Genomic DNA, 18,872 nt, shown 5'->3' on the forward strand with positions numbered 1-18,872 from the left:
GGAAAATTCATCCTATTCAGAAAGAGCAGAACAGTCTGCTAAATGCCCTAACTGAACCTTATGTTGATTCTAGGCTGCTAAAAATTGCAACGTCATTAACAGGGAACTGGTATAATATATTTGGAACAACCAACCAGGTTTTAGATAATAATTTTTGACAGAATCTAATTCCATCTACCTCTGCATGGAAATTATCATTGCAGTCACTTTTACACTTTTTCACTTTAATTTTTCTTACATTTTAAAAATAAGGGTATAACCTTATATAACTCTTCTCTCAAAGGATGACAGCCTATGAATATCATAAAAGCAAACTGTTAGAAAATCCTCTTCTGGTTAATTATCACTCCTTCATCTCCTGAAACAACGAACCTCAATTAGTCTTTTAGACAAAGCAGTATATATGCTGCTCCCTGTCAGTCTTTAATTAAGGAATCAGAAAGTACATGCGAAGCAAACTTTTCACCAGAAAAATGTTTATGAAGATTATGATGCTAATATAGTTTTCTCAGATTCTCCAAAAATAAAGTCTTCAGAAGTCACACACCTGGCAGTGGAAACTCCATTCTTTGGCTTGACAAAGTACCATGCTTCATAATGCTGGGAACATATAGAAAAGAGAATTTCAAGAAGCTCAGATGACTCAACTGAAAGATTAAAAGTATTCTGTAATGCCAGAGCAAAAGGTTAAACAAGACAGGACCCAGCCACAGTTGAGGAAGGGGATCCAAAATTATGATCAACCACTGCATAACTTCAGATACAGAAGAACATAATCACAGTCCTGTTTGAGTAGGATTGCTTCACTGCACTTTGGAGGCTGATGGAAAGAGGAAAAGAGAAGTCAAGTAAGCCCTTGAGGATGTTGCAAGAATAAAAATGGAAATGAGTCATTTGGAAAGAGGATTTAAAAAATAGAACAATTAACTTAATTTTGATGATAGCCATTTGCTGGTGAGGTTGTTGGTAAAATGGAACCCTTCTACATTGCTGGCAAGAATGTACACTAGTACAATCAGTATGAAAACCAGTATGGAGAATTCTCAAAAAACTGACGCTGGAAATTCCATTTGACTCAGCTACTCCCCTTCTAGGTATCTTCTTGAAAGAATTAAAGACATCATGTTACTCTGATTCATGCATACCTATGTACAAAGAAGCTCAGTTTATAATAGCTGCCTCTTGGAAGTGGCCTGTATGTCTACTGATAGATGAATGGACAAATAAAATGTCCATTTTATAATGGACATTTTATAATGTCCACTGTATAAATACAGTGTAGTAGTACTCTGTTATAAAGAAAGATAAGCTTGAATGTAGGAAAATGGATACATCTTGAGACATAATGTTAAGTGAAATAAAACAGACACACAAGTTTAAATATCACATAGTTTCTCTTACATGAGAAAAAATATAAATCAAGAGCAAAATAAAAGACGGACATAGGAAGTAGAGAGAGAGATGTTTTTCAAATGGGAAGGGAATCAAGAGGAGGAGGGAGGGAAAATGGATTTCAAAAATGAATTTAGATGTGTTAATCACATGTACCACTTACCCACAAGGAGTGAATTATTATGTAATGCAATGTAAGCATGTACTAATAAAGCAAACAGAACAAATTAACTTAATTTTGAGCAACAGGGAAGGCCCAAATGTCTCCCTGACCACAGCCTTGATGGGACAATGATGGTGCCCTTTTCAAAGAACAGAAATCCCAAAGAAAGAAGAGGCTTAGTCTTGCACAAAGAAAACACATGTTCCCTTTATAAAGTGAAATGTCCCATAAGTGATAGGAATAGAAAATAGGATAGAAAGCTGAGCTACAGCTATAATGTATGGAAATCTTAAGCAGATAATGACAATAAAGACATGGGTTACGTGAGAGTACAGAAAAGAGGATTCAAGATCTAATTCAGGGGAAAATAAGTTGAGGATATGTTCAAGACTCAGGAGATATTTTCTGCATCACTACTTTGATTCAGAGGATTCTATGATGAGAACATTAGTCTACCAAGTGGAAAATCATTTGCCATGTGATACTGATTCAATCTGTTCATCAGATTGATCTTCACTTTTCTTACCTATAAAATAAGCATAATGATACTCATAATTATTTTAAAATTTAAATAACAAGTATTGTAAAATCTAAAGTAGGTAAGATATGTTAAGACCTCAGAATTTAGCACATAATAAACTCTCGAAGTTACATATTTTGCTTAAACTTTAAAGCTTGTTGAAAACTGGACCAGCCCAGCCACCAACCTATTTCCTTCATGTAACTTCTATCTTTACCAAGCCAAAAGCCTAGTTTTATGACTCTCTGTCTTTTCCTTCTGTTGCAACATCTAATCTCACCCTGGTCCTTTATTTCTAAAACTCCATTTACTTTGTACACCACTCCCATTGTCTCCATTAGCTCCATCCTGATCTCTGAGCTAGACCACTGAAAACCTTCTTGTGAGTATCTAACACAGTAGCCTGAGTGAATTCTAAAAGACAGATTTATTGCTATTTAGTTGCTAAAATTCTGTTTTTGAGAAAGTCTAAGTTTATAGCATGCAAAATCATTTATAATCTCAATATGGTATGTTTTAATTTAACCTTCCAGTTAATCTAGTCACACAAAGTTCCGTACTTTCAGGTCTCATGTCCTCTCTTGCCTTCACCCACTTCACCCTCTTGGCTTCTATATGCCCTTTAAGACTGGTTCTCCTCTGAGATGCCTTCCTGAGACTAGAAAGTAGTACTCCAGTGTGCTCACATAGCACACCATAGCCATAATCTTTGGTCTCCTCCACCATAAAGACACATCTTTTAAGCAGTTGTACAAACTGTATTAGTCTCTTATGTAGTTACCTTTGAAGCTAGAGTATTTTAGGTATATGGCCTTAAGCAAGTTAAACTACTCTGTGGTTAATGTCCTTTGTCTAAAATTGGGATAATTATTGTGCCTACCTCATAATTTTATTACAAGGGTTATAAAAACCAGTATGTGTACATCATTTAGGACTAATACTTTGGAATTACTGAAGAGCTCTCAATGATTATTAACTGTTTTGGTCATTGCCATTGTTGCATTGTTTTATTACTATTGACCTAAATTTGTGTTTGACACGTGTGTGTCTAGATCCAGGGGCTTAAGACAAATTTCACAAGAACATGAGTTAAAGGACTAAAGAAATTCAAAAGCAGAGCTCAAAAAGAAGAATAGCTTTGAATTTCCTGATCTTTCCCTTGCCCCAAAGACAGGTGGCCTGGAGAACATGCTCCATTGGACAAACAGAGGGTAAATGTTCTAGGAAAGGGAAGCCCTCACTCCTGTAACTCCTTCTTACAGAGGAAGCATTAGAGCAACCTTATTGAGAGGAAATAATATCAAGTAGTCTGGATTTGAACATTAACTATTTACCAAAGTTGTCTGGAAAGTCTGCTCTTCATCAGTGGAGGCCAGTATAAAACAATAATTCCTCTGGAAAGGAAGAAAATGCCAGTGAAAATCTGGGTTAAGTCAAGTTCCTTTTCCTTAAGGAAGAGCAATCCCCCAGTCTCAACTATGCTAGTTAGGCAAACAAGCGCAAGATCAGGAGAGTGTTTTTTGGATAGAGTTGATGTACCTTTTTTAGAAAAATTAGTATTTCTCCTAGAGAGTATAGTCAGGCTTGTGGTTTGAATCCGTTTTGAGTAGATTGATACACAAGGCTTTTTTAAAAAAAAAAATCTGTTCCACTATTAAATCAAAAAAATTTCTCCAAATAATTTTTTATTAATAGCATTCATTAGTGTGTCGGGCACTTTTGTAAATAATTAAAATGTAGAATCTAGAGGCATCATTTCTTCCTTCTAACATATATAACTTTGGAGGATAGGCAACTGAAGACACTGCATTACAAGTAATAGATGCAATAGAAATTTACATGAGATATTGAAGCATTCAGAAATGACTAGTAAGTCAAATATTTTACAAACTATGTTACATGTTTTACATTTACCCAGAATATTAAACTTAATAGCCAAAGAAAAACATTAAAGTCCAATTAACATATGCTATGACAAAAAATAATATAGTAATAGGTATGCAAATTTTATTGGGGAACAAAAAATACTACAGAGGAAGATGTTATATCATAAAAATGGAAAAGTGTTTCTAGGGAAAAGCCAGAGGAATTTTTTTTCAAGTTAAAAGAAACAGTTCAAATTCCAGTTCTGCCACATATGTTCCAACTAGAAAATTTTTTGGTTTTCCTAGGCAAATTTCTTAACCTCTCTGAATACAACCTTTTTAATATATGAAACACAAACAATAATTATCATGCTGTGTAATATTAGCCAAAAAATGAAGAATAGATGAAGGACCAAGCAAATGGTAAATATTCCATTAAGGCAGGTTTTCCACATCATATAGCCTCATTTTTCACCTGTTTTATTTCATGCACTTGCAAGTGGGTAACTACGGCAAAGTGACTATCAAGCTTTTCTAGGGAAGAACTTCAAAGAGTTTCTCTAATGTAAGTCTGTGCTATGTTTTTTTAATTACTTTTCTAAACTACCCACAGTGGTTTTCGTATATTATAAGCATTTATACACTTTCTAATTTTACTAAAATGTATAATAAAATGTCTTAAAAATCAAGCCTAGTTGTTAGCAAAAATAGTCAAAAATAGATGAGAAAAACATTAATGTACTTTCAGGCTTAAAGTATTCTGTTCACAGACACTAATGGGAATATGAGAAATTCCCTAATACTGCAAAAACGTTAAAACTTAGCAGTTAAAATGTTCCCAAGACATTTTACTGCTTCTTTTATACAAATTGCCTATAACAAAAATTCAGGGTATTTTAATCATGTCACATTGTGACACTTTTAAAAAGAAATTAAAGTAAGATGTCAGTGTTTATAAAAAAAAAGAAAATGTTTAGATAGTGCAGAAGTAAAATTCTTCTGTGTTTTAACATTAGCAGCCTTTATATCTTGCTTGTTGAACTTAATTTCTTTTAATTTAAAAGTGGGGTGAGGTTAAATTGAGCCTGCATGTAAATATTAACTTAATCCTTAGCTTTATACATCAAAAATAGGGAGAATAAATCCTTTCCTCTGTCTTTCCCAGAAATAATATAACAATAAAGGTTTACCTTTGAATGTTTCCATAAAATCTAGTGTTCGAGATCAGTTACAATGCATTTTTGAGGAAATCCTCAAGGATGAGAAAGTCATATGTAAAATAGATTAATTGTCCTACATGATCTCATATGGGATTTCCTAAGTACGAAGAAAAATATTTGTTCTCAAAAAATATTTGTGACTCCTAACTTAGCTTGCTTATCCAAATTCTTTTCCCTAGAGTTGTGCTGTCTCATAGAGCAGCAGATGCAGACACTTAACTTTTAATTTTTATGAATTAAAATGAATCAAGATTACAAATTCAGTCCTTCCAGCTACATTTCAAATATTCAGTGACTGCTGTGACTAGTTACTAACATGAGTGCAGTGAGAACTTTTTAACGTTCTGTAAGTCACCAAAAGTTCTGTTGGAGACACAGATCAAATGTTCATGTTGTTTGTAGTTTTAGCCATTGTTAGCACATCAAGGAATAATGACCTTAGAAGTTGTGAGAAGATGACTTTATAGTCAAGTCAGTGTCAGATCATAAGAAGGTAATGAGCAATTAAATGCAGGATAAAAAAGAAAGGATGGCTTTAAAAGTATATATATTGATATTAAACTAAAAAACAAACTATGATCCATCAAATCATGTTTAGCAAAATTTTACTTAATTTTCACTTACAACATTTTTCACATGGCGTTTACACTAAATGCAGCAATTTAATGCTGACTTTCTGATGTTATGACTGGGTTTTCAGATGATTCTAGCTATCAGTTAGCACTTAAAAAACTGATTGTGACAAAAAGATAAGTATCTTCTGTGTACCAGTTGCACATGTTTAAAATATATTTTCCTGTCCTAGGAGTCAGGAAGTGCTATGGAGCTACTTGCGATTCTCCTTCAGAACCTTGATGTTTATCCTTACTTGGGCTTTGTGTACTTATCACAAATGGTTTTCATGTTTACCAATGTTTTGGCTTCTACTGTTTGTGCATAAAGAAATTATAACTTAACATATGTATTATTGTCTGTAAAAGCAAAAGAATAATCTGTGTATGTTTGCATTTAGGTCATTCTGTCCATTGAAGAAGGTTACAGGCTTCCAGCTCCCATGGGCTGCCCTGCATCTCTACACCAACTGATGCTCCACTGCTGGCAGAAGGAGAGAAATCACAGACCAAAATTTACTGACATTGTCAGCTTCCTTGACAAACTGATCCGCAACCCCAGCGCCCTTCACACCCTGGTAGAGGATATCCTTGTGTAAGATGCATAATGCATAATGTTGATTTTTTCCCCCTTGACAATCATAATTTCTTTCAAGCTACTGAGGAGAATAACAGGAAGACAGGGAAGAGTTTGCCTTCGTAACTTTCTAGTTATTGATCTTGCATAAACCATATTTCATTTGTCAGCAGAATAGACGAATTATTAACATTTTTTAAAATGTGGATACTCTTCCACAAGCAAACAGCTTCCCCTTCTCTGTTCTCCATATCTAATCCTTCTGAATTATTTTATTTATATTCTTTTCCTATATAGGTCTTTGATATTTATACATCTCTCTTTACTGATCCTTCCTTACCTTTGAATGTAAGATTTATGTTTGTGCGTGCAGCCACTCTAATTTTCTTGTTTATTCTATGTTCTGTCCCTCTGTTCAAAATGGCAAGCAAGACAGGGGTACAGTAATTTGTGAATCAGCCAGGAGCAAGGATGTTTCCTGCTGATAGGATCACGCCTAGCGGCTGTTACTTTCCATTCTTAAGGCCAGAAAAGAGTGGCTGACAAGGAAATGAAGGCGCTCTTACACCATTTATAAGTCAGAGTTGAGAAAATCTATTCACTTCTCTCCAAAAACCAATTACAAGAGTTCAACTAAAAAAAATTGTCATCTGTGTCTGAAAATATTACATTTAAAAAGTCATTAACTTGAAAATATATCTTTACATTTAGGCCAAATTAGACTGAGAAATAACCAAAGCCTTTCAAAAGTTTTCAGAATATAGTCAAGAAAATATACAGACATTCAATTTTCGGTCACTAGTTCAAGCCAGTGTGGGGTTTTAGTGACGGTAAGGCCACGGCTCTTCAAGGACTATCTGAAACAGGCCTTGGTTCACATAGAAGAGTTCACTTCTAAATCACTAATTGGCAGCCTCAGTAAAGTGAAGCCAAGCATGAAATAGCTAGAGATTAAACTATTACTCTGGCCCATCTTCCCTAAAGCAGTCCAATACAGGAAGCAATAAAGAAGGAGGGGACGGCAGAGGACAGCACTTCGGTGTTCATCATTAAAGGAGTGGACAGCCATTTAGGGATTCAAGCAAGAAAATGACAGGGCCACATGTGCATTTCTGAAAGATCACTTTAGGACTGATTTAAATTGACTGTAAAGGCAAAACAAGAAGAAAAATGAAAACAAGAGACAATTGTGCATTCTCAAGAGGCCAAGCTAGGAAAGACTAAAACCTGTTTTCTAAAGTGGAAATAATCTTGAGGTTAGAAGTTAAGAGAATGAACTAATTATTAGTCAGGAAAACCAATGCGTTTTGGTCACTTAATATAAAGAGAGAAATAGGAAGGAAAGAAGGGAAGGAGAAATGAAGGAAGGAAGAATGAAAAGGAAGGAAAGGGAAGGGAAGGGAAGAGAAAGGAAGGGAAAGGGGAAAAATTGAGGATATTTGTCAAATTTCTTCCTTCAGCAAGTGACAAATAATATACTCAGTAAGAAAGGAGAAAGAAACTTTTGTAATAGAAATAAGATCTTTGTGAGCATGCTGAGCCAGCAATGTTTGTGTGATAGCTAAATGGAAAAGTCTAGTAGGTAGTTATAACTTGAACTTGGGGTGAAAGATCTGGACTGTGGATATAGATTTCAGTATCATAAGCATAAGATTGTAGTGTATGCTTTGTGGTTGAGACAAGCTATAAAAATTTAAAGAATGCAAGTAAACAGAGAAAAATAATGCAGTCCTCGGGAATACCAAGATTTAAGACATAGGTAGAAAAAAAAATAATCTAAGGAGACTAAGAACAAAGAACATAAGGGAAATGGAGAAAGTCGTAAGTCCAAGAGGAAAGAATTTCAAAGAGCATGATATCCAAAGCTTGAAAACTTAAAAAAAAAAGGAATGTACGTGTATTGAATTTAGCACTGAGATATTCTGATGTTCATAAGTAACTTTGTGAAAGCGTTCTAATGAATGTGATTTTGTTTTTTGTTTTTTGTTTTTGGTTTTGGTTTTTTTTTGTAGCAGGAATTGAACTCAGGACCTTGTGTTGCCAGGTTGAGCAATATCCCCAACAAAAGTGTTTCAGTTAAGTTGTATAAGATGGATTATAATAAACAAGGGATGAATATGAAGTCAGAGAGAATAATACATTGTTCTAATTTTTGTTTCCAGAAACCTGTCTGTGATGAGAAAGGAAAGTAGTTAGGGGAAATGTTTCTTGTTTTTGTTTTCATACGTTTTATTGAAGAAGCGTGGGCATACTTTGATATTGGAGAGAAGTTCTAATGGAAAGGAACCCAGAAGTGAGTCTGCAGTCATGCAGGAGGACAGTGTAATCCAGATCCCTTGTGTTCTAGCCAGCACCTATCAACCAAGCTGTCTAACTGTGCTATGCCTATTGAGGCAGACAGGTAAAAAGTCTTGTTTTGAAATAAAAGCACATTAAACAACTTCTTGTCTACATTTTCAAGATTAGGGATGATCATCATATTAAGAAAATATCAAAGAAGGATCTAGGATGGGAAAATGTCAGAAAGCAAAAAGACCCAAACGGAGGTCAGATCCGGATGAAGGGTCATGTCTGAGGGCTGCCTGAGTGAGGTATACAGGGATGCAGGGGACCAGGCTCGTGCATGGCAGGCTCTGTGATGTCCCCACCACCAGCAGCCCTGGAGTAGGCTGTTTTTTATAAAGTTGGCAGCTTGATTGGATTCTAACCTCTAATCTCTACGAAACTGAATGGAAGTTTTTGTGACTGATATGCTGTCCTTGTTTCTGACAAAGATGTATGTGCTACTCCTTTTGCTTTTAATATATTTTTCTTTGAGAAACAAAGTGAAGCAGAGTTCTAAGGATGCCATGCCTGAACCTTGTCCACATTCTTAACTTCAGAGCAGCCTGAATGGTTCCTAGTGCCACCCTTGTGCCCTCTATATCACCTGCCCACTCTGTCCCTAGTCTCAGAGAACTAAGACTGTTTAGGGTGAGGAGACATGACAGATTAAAGGATAACACTGGCTAAAGAACCACTGATTTTGTTTATACTTTTGAAACTGTTACTAGCCATTCCATGTGACAGGCTCTCTCATTTCCAAAGTTCCCAGATCCTAGAAGTCTATTCCAGGGTTATGTTGCATTAAGAAAAAATGGCATACTATAGAATCTCAATTTTTCCTGCAAGTTCCTCAGATTTATGTAAATAAATCTGAGTATAATCCATAGCCACTCTTATTAGCCTCTTGTGAACTCTGCTTTTCTCTAGTATCCCCAAACTCCCAGATCTCGCACACTTCTGTGTGCCAACATAACTCTCCTCTATGAGATCCCATTGGTTTTTCTTCTATTCTAATTGCTTTTATTCTCAAGAGTTCATCTGAGAAGATTTTATCCTTTATTTTGTCAGAGTGGTAAGAAGGGAGAAGAAATCAAAGTTACAAAAGAGGATGAAGAAAACTATGAAATCCACAGTTTAATAATATTATACTATAGTACCAGAAAATTCATAAGCCTTGTATCTGTAATCCTTCCTTTGGAAAAGAAGAGTACCTAATTTTAAAAGACATTCATAAGAGAAGCAGTTCTCATTGTTTCTTCTATTGACATTCTTATGCGTAACATACTTCCATTGAGATAGTCAGAGTTTCCCATATGATTGATTGCTTTCTCTCCTACTCAAGTATGGATATGTAAATAAACATGGTAATATACAAATATAACTTTAAATCCAATAAATTATAAAAAATGATTTGCAAAACTACCACTTCAGTTCAGGCTGCCAGCCTTCCATAAATATATTCAAAGTGATCTCGTGTTAACTCATTTTCCAACAGTCTTATGATCACCTTTAGATAGTTAGTCACAGCTGCCCTGTGATACACAGGCCCTGGGAAAAGGGTCCCCAACTGAAGACCAAGGTTGCATATAGAGCAGCGTGTGGAGCAATGTCTGAGCTTATCCTCTGCAACAACAACTGTTCCCACTTCCTCAACACTCGGAATCAACCCAGCAACTGCTTCCAACTCCAAGTATACTCTCAGAGACTCCTAGGTTTCTAGTTAGATTTTTTTCTGGGCTAAAAGAGACTTAACACATAGAATTATTAAAATCCCCCAAATAATTTTTAGTGTGGCACAATCAAGTTATTTTATGTTCCACTGGGAAAACTACATAGATGTAGAGTATATGCCCTCAGCCCAGGGGACCTACAGTTTAATACCACAGTGTTCCAGTGAGTACACAGCATCCTTTCACCCAACTCTCCCTACTTCCTGGACCTCAACCACATTGTTCTACATGTTAATTCTATGTCCTCTTTGGTCTTCCCCCTAGATTCCTCCATGCTTTGAAGCCCACTGACCGGACGAGGCTGCAGTCAGCTGGTCAGTGTTCTTTGTGGCAAAACCATGAAGTAGTGGATACAAATAATACTTTGATCAAATCCTACTCTAGGTCCCCACTCATGTTACTGATCAAAAATTTTACAGATTATGTATGAGCTTTTGATCACCAGCTCAAAAAGTCGATACCCAGGGAAGAGCAGCAGTTACACAGATGGGAATTGTCAGCTTGTAATTGTCAACAGCCTGGGAAATCTGATTCTGCCAGGGGTAAGGCATCTTATGAGTATTCTCACTACCCACTAGGCAAGAATGAGACATATTTTAGCAAACTGTTGCCACTACCATTTTAATAGTATCACTATATTGTTGAACTTCCAGTAACACATGAATGATGAAGGTTGAAAAAGGCTCATATCAATACCATAATGAAGAAACTGTGCTTTAGAGAACTGTAAGAAATGTTCCACAGCTGAGTAGTACAAGCCTGACATTCATTAATAATGCACCAATAATTCTATTAAAAATATTTTATGATTACAATTTGGTATAAAATTTTCCATTCATTTTGAAAAGGTCTTGCTCAATGCTTCCTAGTCAACATAGAGTCAGCACTTCCTAAATTGTTTATCTCTGTCACATATAATGGATGACTTGTTTTGATTTTTGCTGCTAACATTTTTAATAATGTTTTTATTATAGAGAAATAACTGGCCAAAACCAATGAAGTTAAATGAGAGAAGACAGAATATGAAGCACTGATTGGATGATGTACAACTTGCACACACTATTAGAAAATCTGAATTCAATTTACATGAACTACTAGCACAAGATAATCATAATACCAAGCTTAACACTTATAGAAATATTTATGCAGATTCTAATATATATTTTCAACAGTAACATTTACTGCCATTTGTTAAATGCTTCCTGTGTGTCAATTATTGTAATAGTCACTATCTCAAGTTATGTCACTTAATCATCACTGGTATTATCTGTATCCTTCAGATATCCTTCAGATAAAGATATGGAGACTTAAAGAGGCTAACGTTTCCAAAAGAACACTGCCAAGTAATCAGCAGATCAGGAACAAGATTCACCAAATCTAAATCACTTGCTCTTTCTTCTATACAGTATAAAATCACACAGGATGGCAACATGTTACTCAGTATAGCACTATTAGAGAAATGATTATAAGAGACTATGTTTTTACATTTCTAGTTAGATTTTTTCCCTGGGCTAAGTAAGACTTGATGTATGAAGTATATTAAAATTCTAAAAATAATTTTTAGTGTGGCAAAACCCATTATTTTATATCCCACTGGGCAAAACCATAGATGTAGAGTATATGTCCCCACTTCAGGAATAAGTAGCAAACATATCGCTGGTATGTTCTCCAAACATCCTCCTACAAAGCCCACACATTAGAAGATCATTAGCTGAAAAAAAGAAATAACTGAGCAATATAGAGAAATGGGAAAAATATGTCAAAGAACATGGTTCCAGAATTACATCTTCAGGCATTGCTGTAGATTGAAGTTTTCTGGTGTTGGCAATTAAGATACGTTTCTTCTTTTTCCTTGCTATGGCAGACGTTACTAATCATCACAACACTCTTTCCTACTGAGCTCAGACATTACCTCACTATCCTTTCCATGAGGACATTTCTCATGTGGTGTAGAATCTGTTTACTGACCCTGGATTATTTCCTCACAATAATAGTCTTTCTTTGAGTTCAGTGATCTATTATTCTGGCTCTAGGGTTCATATTAAGGTACTAAGACTTTAAAGAGGATTTTTAAAGTATTTTTCCCCGCTCTGCATTTATTCCTCCAAATGTTCAAACACATCAAAATGTTTAAATTCACTTTAAAAATTTAACTTTCATCCTTTCTTGAATTAACCAGTTATCAATTTTATCATGCAAATGTATTACAGCTATTTTTAAAAACTGAAGATTTATTGAAAATAAAAGTCTGACAAAAATAATTCTCACTTCCAATTTAACATCACAGAGAGTCAGTAGGGAAATCAGATACTGCTTCCAACTGTGAAGCATATTCACAAGATATGTGGTGGATTTCTGTACATTCAGGATGTTATATTATTGAGTTGATTTAGGCTTTAATTTTTAATATCAAAGTTATTTCATAATTTAACTCCTGTTCAGGTTGAATTTCAGGCTTAATTGCAAAGAGTATAATGCTTTTTATCTAAGTAAACTCTTCAATGGATTGAGTTTGCTTTTTTTTTTTTTTTCTTTTTTTTTTTTTTTTTTTGGTACCAGGGATCAAACTCACAACCAGGGAGGCACTTAGGCCACTAAGCTAAATCCCCAGCCCCTTCTTCAATGGTTACATAGGTATTGTATGTTTTAGAAGAATATCATATTGATTAACTGAATAGTGTGAAGGTGGGTCCTTGGCTTATAAGATGAGAAACTCATGTAAAAACGAGCTACTGAGTAAATGTAAATAGTGCCATTGTGGTTATAATTTGCAAGTGTGCTACATGATTCCACCTCTAACTACTACTTCTTCTACCTGAAACCTAGATATACAGTAGAAACATTTTCACAATGTCAGGAACATGTTGAGCAGAATACTCATAGTTTGACCAATATGTCAGTAAGCACTGGCTAGTTTTGACTTTTTAAAAATGAGAGTAAGCCAGGCATCATAATGTATGCCTGTAATCCCAGAACTTAAAAGGCTGAAACAGGAGGATCCAAGAGTTCAAGACCAGCCTTGGCTATAAAGTAAATTGGAAGCCAGCCTGAGCTACCAAGGTAGCTCAAATTGTATAGTAAAACCCTGTCTCAGAAAGACAATAAACAAGTAAATAAATAAATCAATAAATAAGAAAATAGGTCATTTGTCATAAATCAGTCATTATGTCATGTATGAAACTTTTCTGTTAAGAAAGTAAAAGTTAAGTCTAAATGATCATTCATTTAGTGAATTGTAGTAATGATTTCAACATTGTATTAGGGCCCACTACAAAGTAAAAATATGGAATACCATATTCCTACCATCAGAGAATTTTCATTTACTCCTATAAAAAAATTCTTCTACCTTATGGATTCTTTCCCAAGGAAAAATTCAACTGCAAAAAGATAGATGCTCTAATACTACATTATCATTTATAATAAGAGAATATATACAGTAATCTGAGAAATTAGAGAATTAAAAAATTATTAAGCATTGACATATACTCATTTGAATATAAAACCTGTTGAAAATGTAAAATATTCATAAATGTGAATTAAAGGTAATATACAAATAAAGTAATACAGAATAAAGAATAAAGGTAATATCTGTGTAGTTTTAACTGTAACTGGAGTGTCAATAAAAAACGTTATATTATAGCAGTAAGGGAGAAAAGCCTTTAACCATGTGATGATTTTATATTAAAACAATTTTATTTCAGTAATGTTACAGAAATCATGACCTCTCAAATAATTTTAATAGATTTACTACTAGATCATTTTCACATAATTAATATAAAACAGGAAAACTTTTGAAGATGAAAACCTTCTTACTTTTAAAGGTTAGTACTGATATTTACTATTATCCTATCTAAGAACATTTTAAGGCTAGCCCTAATATAATCAAAGTACACATCAGAATAAAAATTTGGGGGGGTCTCTTAGAGCTATTCATTTTTACATTTTCAATACATTTGAATATGTATAATACTACCTTTACACCTATACGCCACCCTTTGTCTCAGTCTAAATGGAACATAATTTAGACCTGAAATTTCCTAATTCCAGCCTCTCCTCATTTTTCTAAGAAAGAATTAGACCCTTACCCTTCTGTAATATAAGTGCTTTTGAAAATGTGAGCCACTGGCTTTCCTATAAAGACATTTCTCAGTTGGGCAGCACCCACTAATCACCAAATAAAGGAAATTTCTACATGCTCAGCAAAGAACAAGCTGAATTTATCATTGTACACATTTGATAAGAAAGGGCATTTATTGTTTATTAGGTGATGTTCCAGACAATTCATATGAGGATGATGAAACCTAACCCAGGAAGCCAGAAAGTAGCAGCATTTTTCAACTTCATTATAAGATAAGGTGGAAGCAAAGTTATTGCTCAGTGGCTGTGAACAACTAGGGGACACTGAACTTACTAAATCAACTGCCGGTGCAGTCATATAAAGGCCAAAGAGTAACTAGGTTACTAAAGATGTGTAACGAGAAAGGGAATTATGGTACTGAAACATTTTGGAAGCAAATACTGGATGTTTTCCAACAGGGAAAGAAGCCATTTCAGTCATTTAGTTAACATTATGTCCTTTCATTTCCTTTTTATGTAAAGAATATAAAATTAGCAAATTAGGGTTGCACTCACCAATTATATGAAATTGTAAAAGTTCAAGTGTTATCCTGGCATCATCTCAGAAGTAGAAGTTATTTGACTTCAGGAACAACACAAAAGTATAAAGAGAAAATGGATTAAACACATTATTGAATTTTGTTCATTTTTAGCACATTTTTTGCCAACTAAAGATATGAGATTCCATTACTTTAAAATAAAATGTTCAGTTTTCTAACATATATGGTTTTATTTGCTAGTAATTAAGAAAGGTACTCTATTCATTATGATATTGAAACTTAATAAAGTACAGCAGTGCTTCCAAAGTATATTAGATAGGCCAGACAAATAATTTTTAAAAAATAATGCAGAACCTATTCTGAATTCACTTAAATACTAAAAAATGCAGATTAATGTAGTGAACACTTTAAAATGTTCTAATTAGCCTGTTTAATCATGTCAACCATGGAGACCTTATAATATTTAGTATTATGATTTTTTTGTTTAATAATATTTATTACCATAAACACCTATAGGAAACTTTGAAGAAATATAGCAACAAAGTATTTGCTAATAAATACTGTAATTGCTTTTTCAACTTTTGTACATGAAGAATTTTATTTTCCAGTCAAATTATGAGTTATTCTGATATTAACTAGGATGAAACAGCCCACAGACATATACAGTATAGAAGACAAAAATATAGGTTAGGCTCCAAAATATAAAATGTTGTGCTAGAATTGAGTAGTGGTTCAAAAAAGGACAGAAGCCACTATGAAGGGTAACTAAAGGGTAACTCAGTATAAAGTAGTCTAATCACAAGACATACTCATTTAACTTTCACAAGTTCCAATTATGTATAAGTAGCAAAACAAACAAACAAAAAACCCCTAAACTTCTCCATCATTTCTGATCACCCCCACTTCCCTTTTCTACTGGGCCTTAGTTTAGAAAAAGGGAGGTCAATGTAGGAAAGAAAAACCAAATAAAAGAATTCTAGGCCTGTCAGAAGGATTCTGTCCTGAATTCCAAGGAAGATTCCTTTTAACGTTTTGAAGAGTATAACTTGTTATAAAAGACTCAGGTCCTTTATGCGTAAATTTTAAGGGTAAGAAATTTTAAGGGTAATTTTGATTGCTAGGGATTTTCAGTTTTCACCTTAATCAATAATCTTAGAACTAACTTCCAATTCTGTGTATTTTTACCATAACAATACCAGCATTTATTTATATAGAGTAATGTACACTTTTGCTTTTTAGTGAAGGACTTAATATTTCAAGTAGATTAATCACAAGTTCTCATAAATTAGCAATTTCAAGTTACAGTGGAAATAGTTACAATATGAGTGGCAAAAACATTACAATGAAATATTTCAAATAATAGTATTAAAACCATAATTCTAGTTAAGACTGTATGAATTCTCTCATTCTTTAATTTTTATGAAACTTTGATTAACCATCAATATTCCGATAAAAAAGTAATTCAATGATTCACTTCTAATAAGAACATATTTAATTATCTAGAAAATATTGACTTGACTGAAACTCTAAATATTGTTACTGTTTTACCAGTTAATGCACATTCAAGATCTGAGAATTTCTTAAATGATAGCTTTATTACTCTAGGACTAATAACAGTGTATCACTTGGAAGGCTAATAATACATAGAAAGTGCTATTATCAAAGCACTTTTACTGCCAAATATTTTTTAAAGAGACCAAATTTTTTTATATTTTCATATATTTCTGTAAGGAGACTATATTGTAGAAATAGTCATCAGTTTTTGCAATAATTTCTAAAGTTAATTCCATTTTACTTCTTCAGTTCTTTAGTTTTATAACTATTATAAATACACATATAGCATATGAATGTATACATGTATACATGTATTATTGAAACACATCTGTCCAAAATAATACCTTTATATTATTTTTATCTTAAAACTACAGAAATATACCCAACTGAAACACCTTTGGCATCTGGTCTTAGAAACTAAAATAATGATTATGCATTATTGGCTTTAATATCCATCAATGCTACATTCCTTCTTTGTTTGCATAGATAACACAGCCTTTCATTTATTGTACTTTCTTGGGACCTTATTAATATCTGTACTTTGGGCTACAATGCACTGTACTTTGATGTATGTCAATTGTAATTCATGCAACTGAGTTCTGTGACATCAGAAATTACTTTTTAATGTTATAAATTCTTGTTGAATCCCTGAAAACAGCTAAGTGGAATCTTTATCGATGAATTTTCCACAAATATGAGAACTATCACAGCAAATATGGAAAAGATCAAAGAACATGTATTTAGAGGCAGGACAGAAATGGTAAGGGTGAAAAGCTTGGGGCTGGTTACTGTCCTTGTAATTCAGAGGATGGAATATCACTCATGTTTCAAAATATAGTTTTACATAAGAGAAAAGAGTGAAAAAGAAGATAGTAGAAATTTGAGTTTTCTCAAAATCTATCAAGTATAGGATCAAATAGTGGCAAAAAGCAGAAAAAATAAATGACGTGATATACAGAAGAGTTTATTTATTTTGGAAGTTGCTATCTGAATATAGAAAATTGGGAATTTATTTGAGTGAAGGATTAAAAATATTAGAAGCAACAATGCCATGAGAGGAAAAAGCAAGTTGGGTGATTCTTGCTTGATCTGGATTTTAAAGTCAGTCTCTCTCTCTCTTTTCTCTCTCTCTCTCTCTCTCTTTCTCTCTTTCTCTCTCTCTCTCTCTCTCTCTCTCTCTCTCTCTCTCTCTCTCTCTCTCTCTCTCTCTGTCTGTCTCTCTCTCATTGTAGAATGCCAGATTCCCCTGGTGAAGTTTCTGAATATCCTTTGTTTGTCACAGTTGGTGACTGGTTGGATTCCATAAAGATGGGACAATATAAGAATAATTTCATGGCAGCAGGGTTTACAACTTTTGACCTGATTTCAAGAATGAGCATTGAGTAAGTTGTTTACATTTTCTCCCTACTTTCAAATATCTATCAGTCATTTTGGTCCTCATTTACCTTTTGAGTTTTTCACAAAAGAGGAAAAAATATTTTAAATATGTGTGTCCAATTTATTTCACTTAAGAGTATGTTCTCAAGGTGCATCCATTTACCCAGAAATGTCTCAAATTTATTCTCCTTTATGGCAGAGTAGAACTCCATTGTATATGAAAAAACAACTTACTAGGATTATCATTTTATTTCTTTTTTTAAAATTAATTTTATTGGTACACTGTTGACATGCATATGACATCATAGGGAATTTGTACCCATACATAATATATCTTAATCATTTTTTCCCATTCCCCTCCCTACCCTTCAATCCTTTTCCCCTTCTCCATTTATAAAACACTTCCTGCATTCCATTCATTTTTTGTTTTGTTCTAGCCCTAGTCCTCTTCCTTATCTTCTCCCTGCCTTTTTCTTTGTTCTCCTTCCCATGTGAACATTTTCTCCCTACTTCCAAATATCTATCAGTCATTTTGGTCCTCATTTACCTTTTGAGTTTTTCACAAAAGAGGAAAAAATGTTTTAAACATGTGTGTCCAATTTATTTCACTTAAGAGTATGGTCTTAAGGTGCATCCATTTACTCAGAAATGTCTCAAATTTATTCTCCTTTATGGCAGAGTAGAACTCCATTGTATATGAAGAAAGCACGTTTTCTTTATCCATTTATCTGTTGATGAATATTTGGGCTGGTTCCAAGATTTAGATGTTACAAATTGTGCTGCTATAAACACAGGCATGCATATATCACTAAATAACTAGAAGGGGAATAACTCAGTCAAATAGAAGCTCTAGTTTTAGATTTTTGAAGAATCTCCATACTGATTTCCAAAGTGGATGTATCAATCTACACTCCCATCAGCT

At 33.9% G+C, this 18,872-nt stretch overlaps 1 protein-coding gene across 9 annotated transcripts in view; it reads left to right on the forward strand.

The window, feature by feature from the left end:
* The window catches only part of Epha6 (EPH receptor A6), an 806,211-nt gene that overhangs the window by 770,476 nt on the left and 16,863 nt on the right, over positions 1-18,872 (forward strand). For all 9 annotated transcript variants that reach the window (XM_063224791.1, XM_063224793.1, XM_063224792.1 and 6 more), the window contains 2 exons: positions 6,173-6,366; positions 17,806-17,955. In XM_063224791.1, coding sequence (XP_063080861.1) covers positions 6,173-6,366; positions 17,806-17,955 — 344 coding nt within the window. The remainder of the gene's footprint in view (positions 1-6,172; positions 6,367-17,805; positions 17,956-18,872) is intronic.

The sequence above is a fragment of the Cavia porcellus genome, unplaced genomic scaffold (genome assembly GCF_034190915.1).
Source record: "Cavia porcellus strain 051 isolate PalLab524CR breed Dunkin Hartley unplaced genomic scaffold, mCavPor4.1 scaffold_15, whole genome shotgun sequence".
Classification (NCBI taxonomy): Eukaryota; Metazoa; Chordata; class Mammalia; order Rodentia; family Caviidae; genus Cavia; species Cavia porcellus.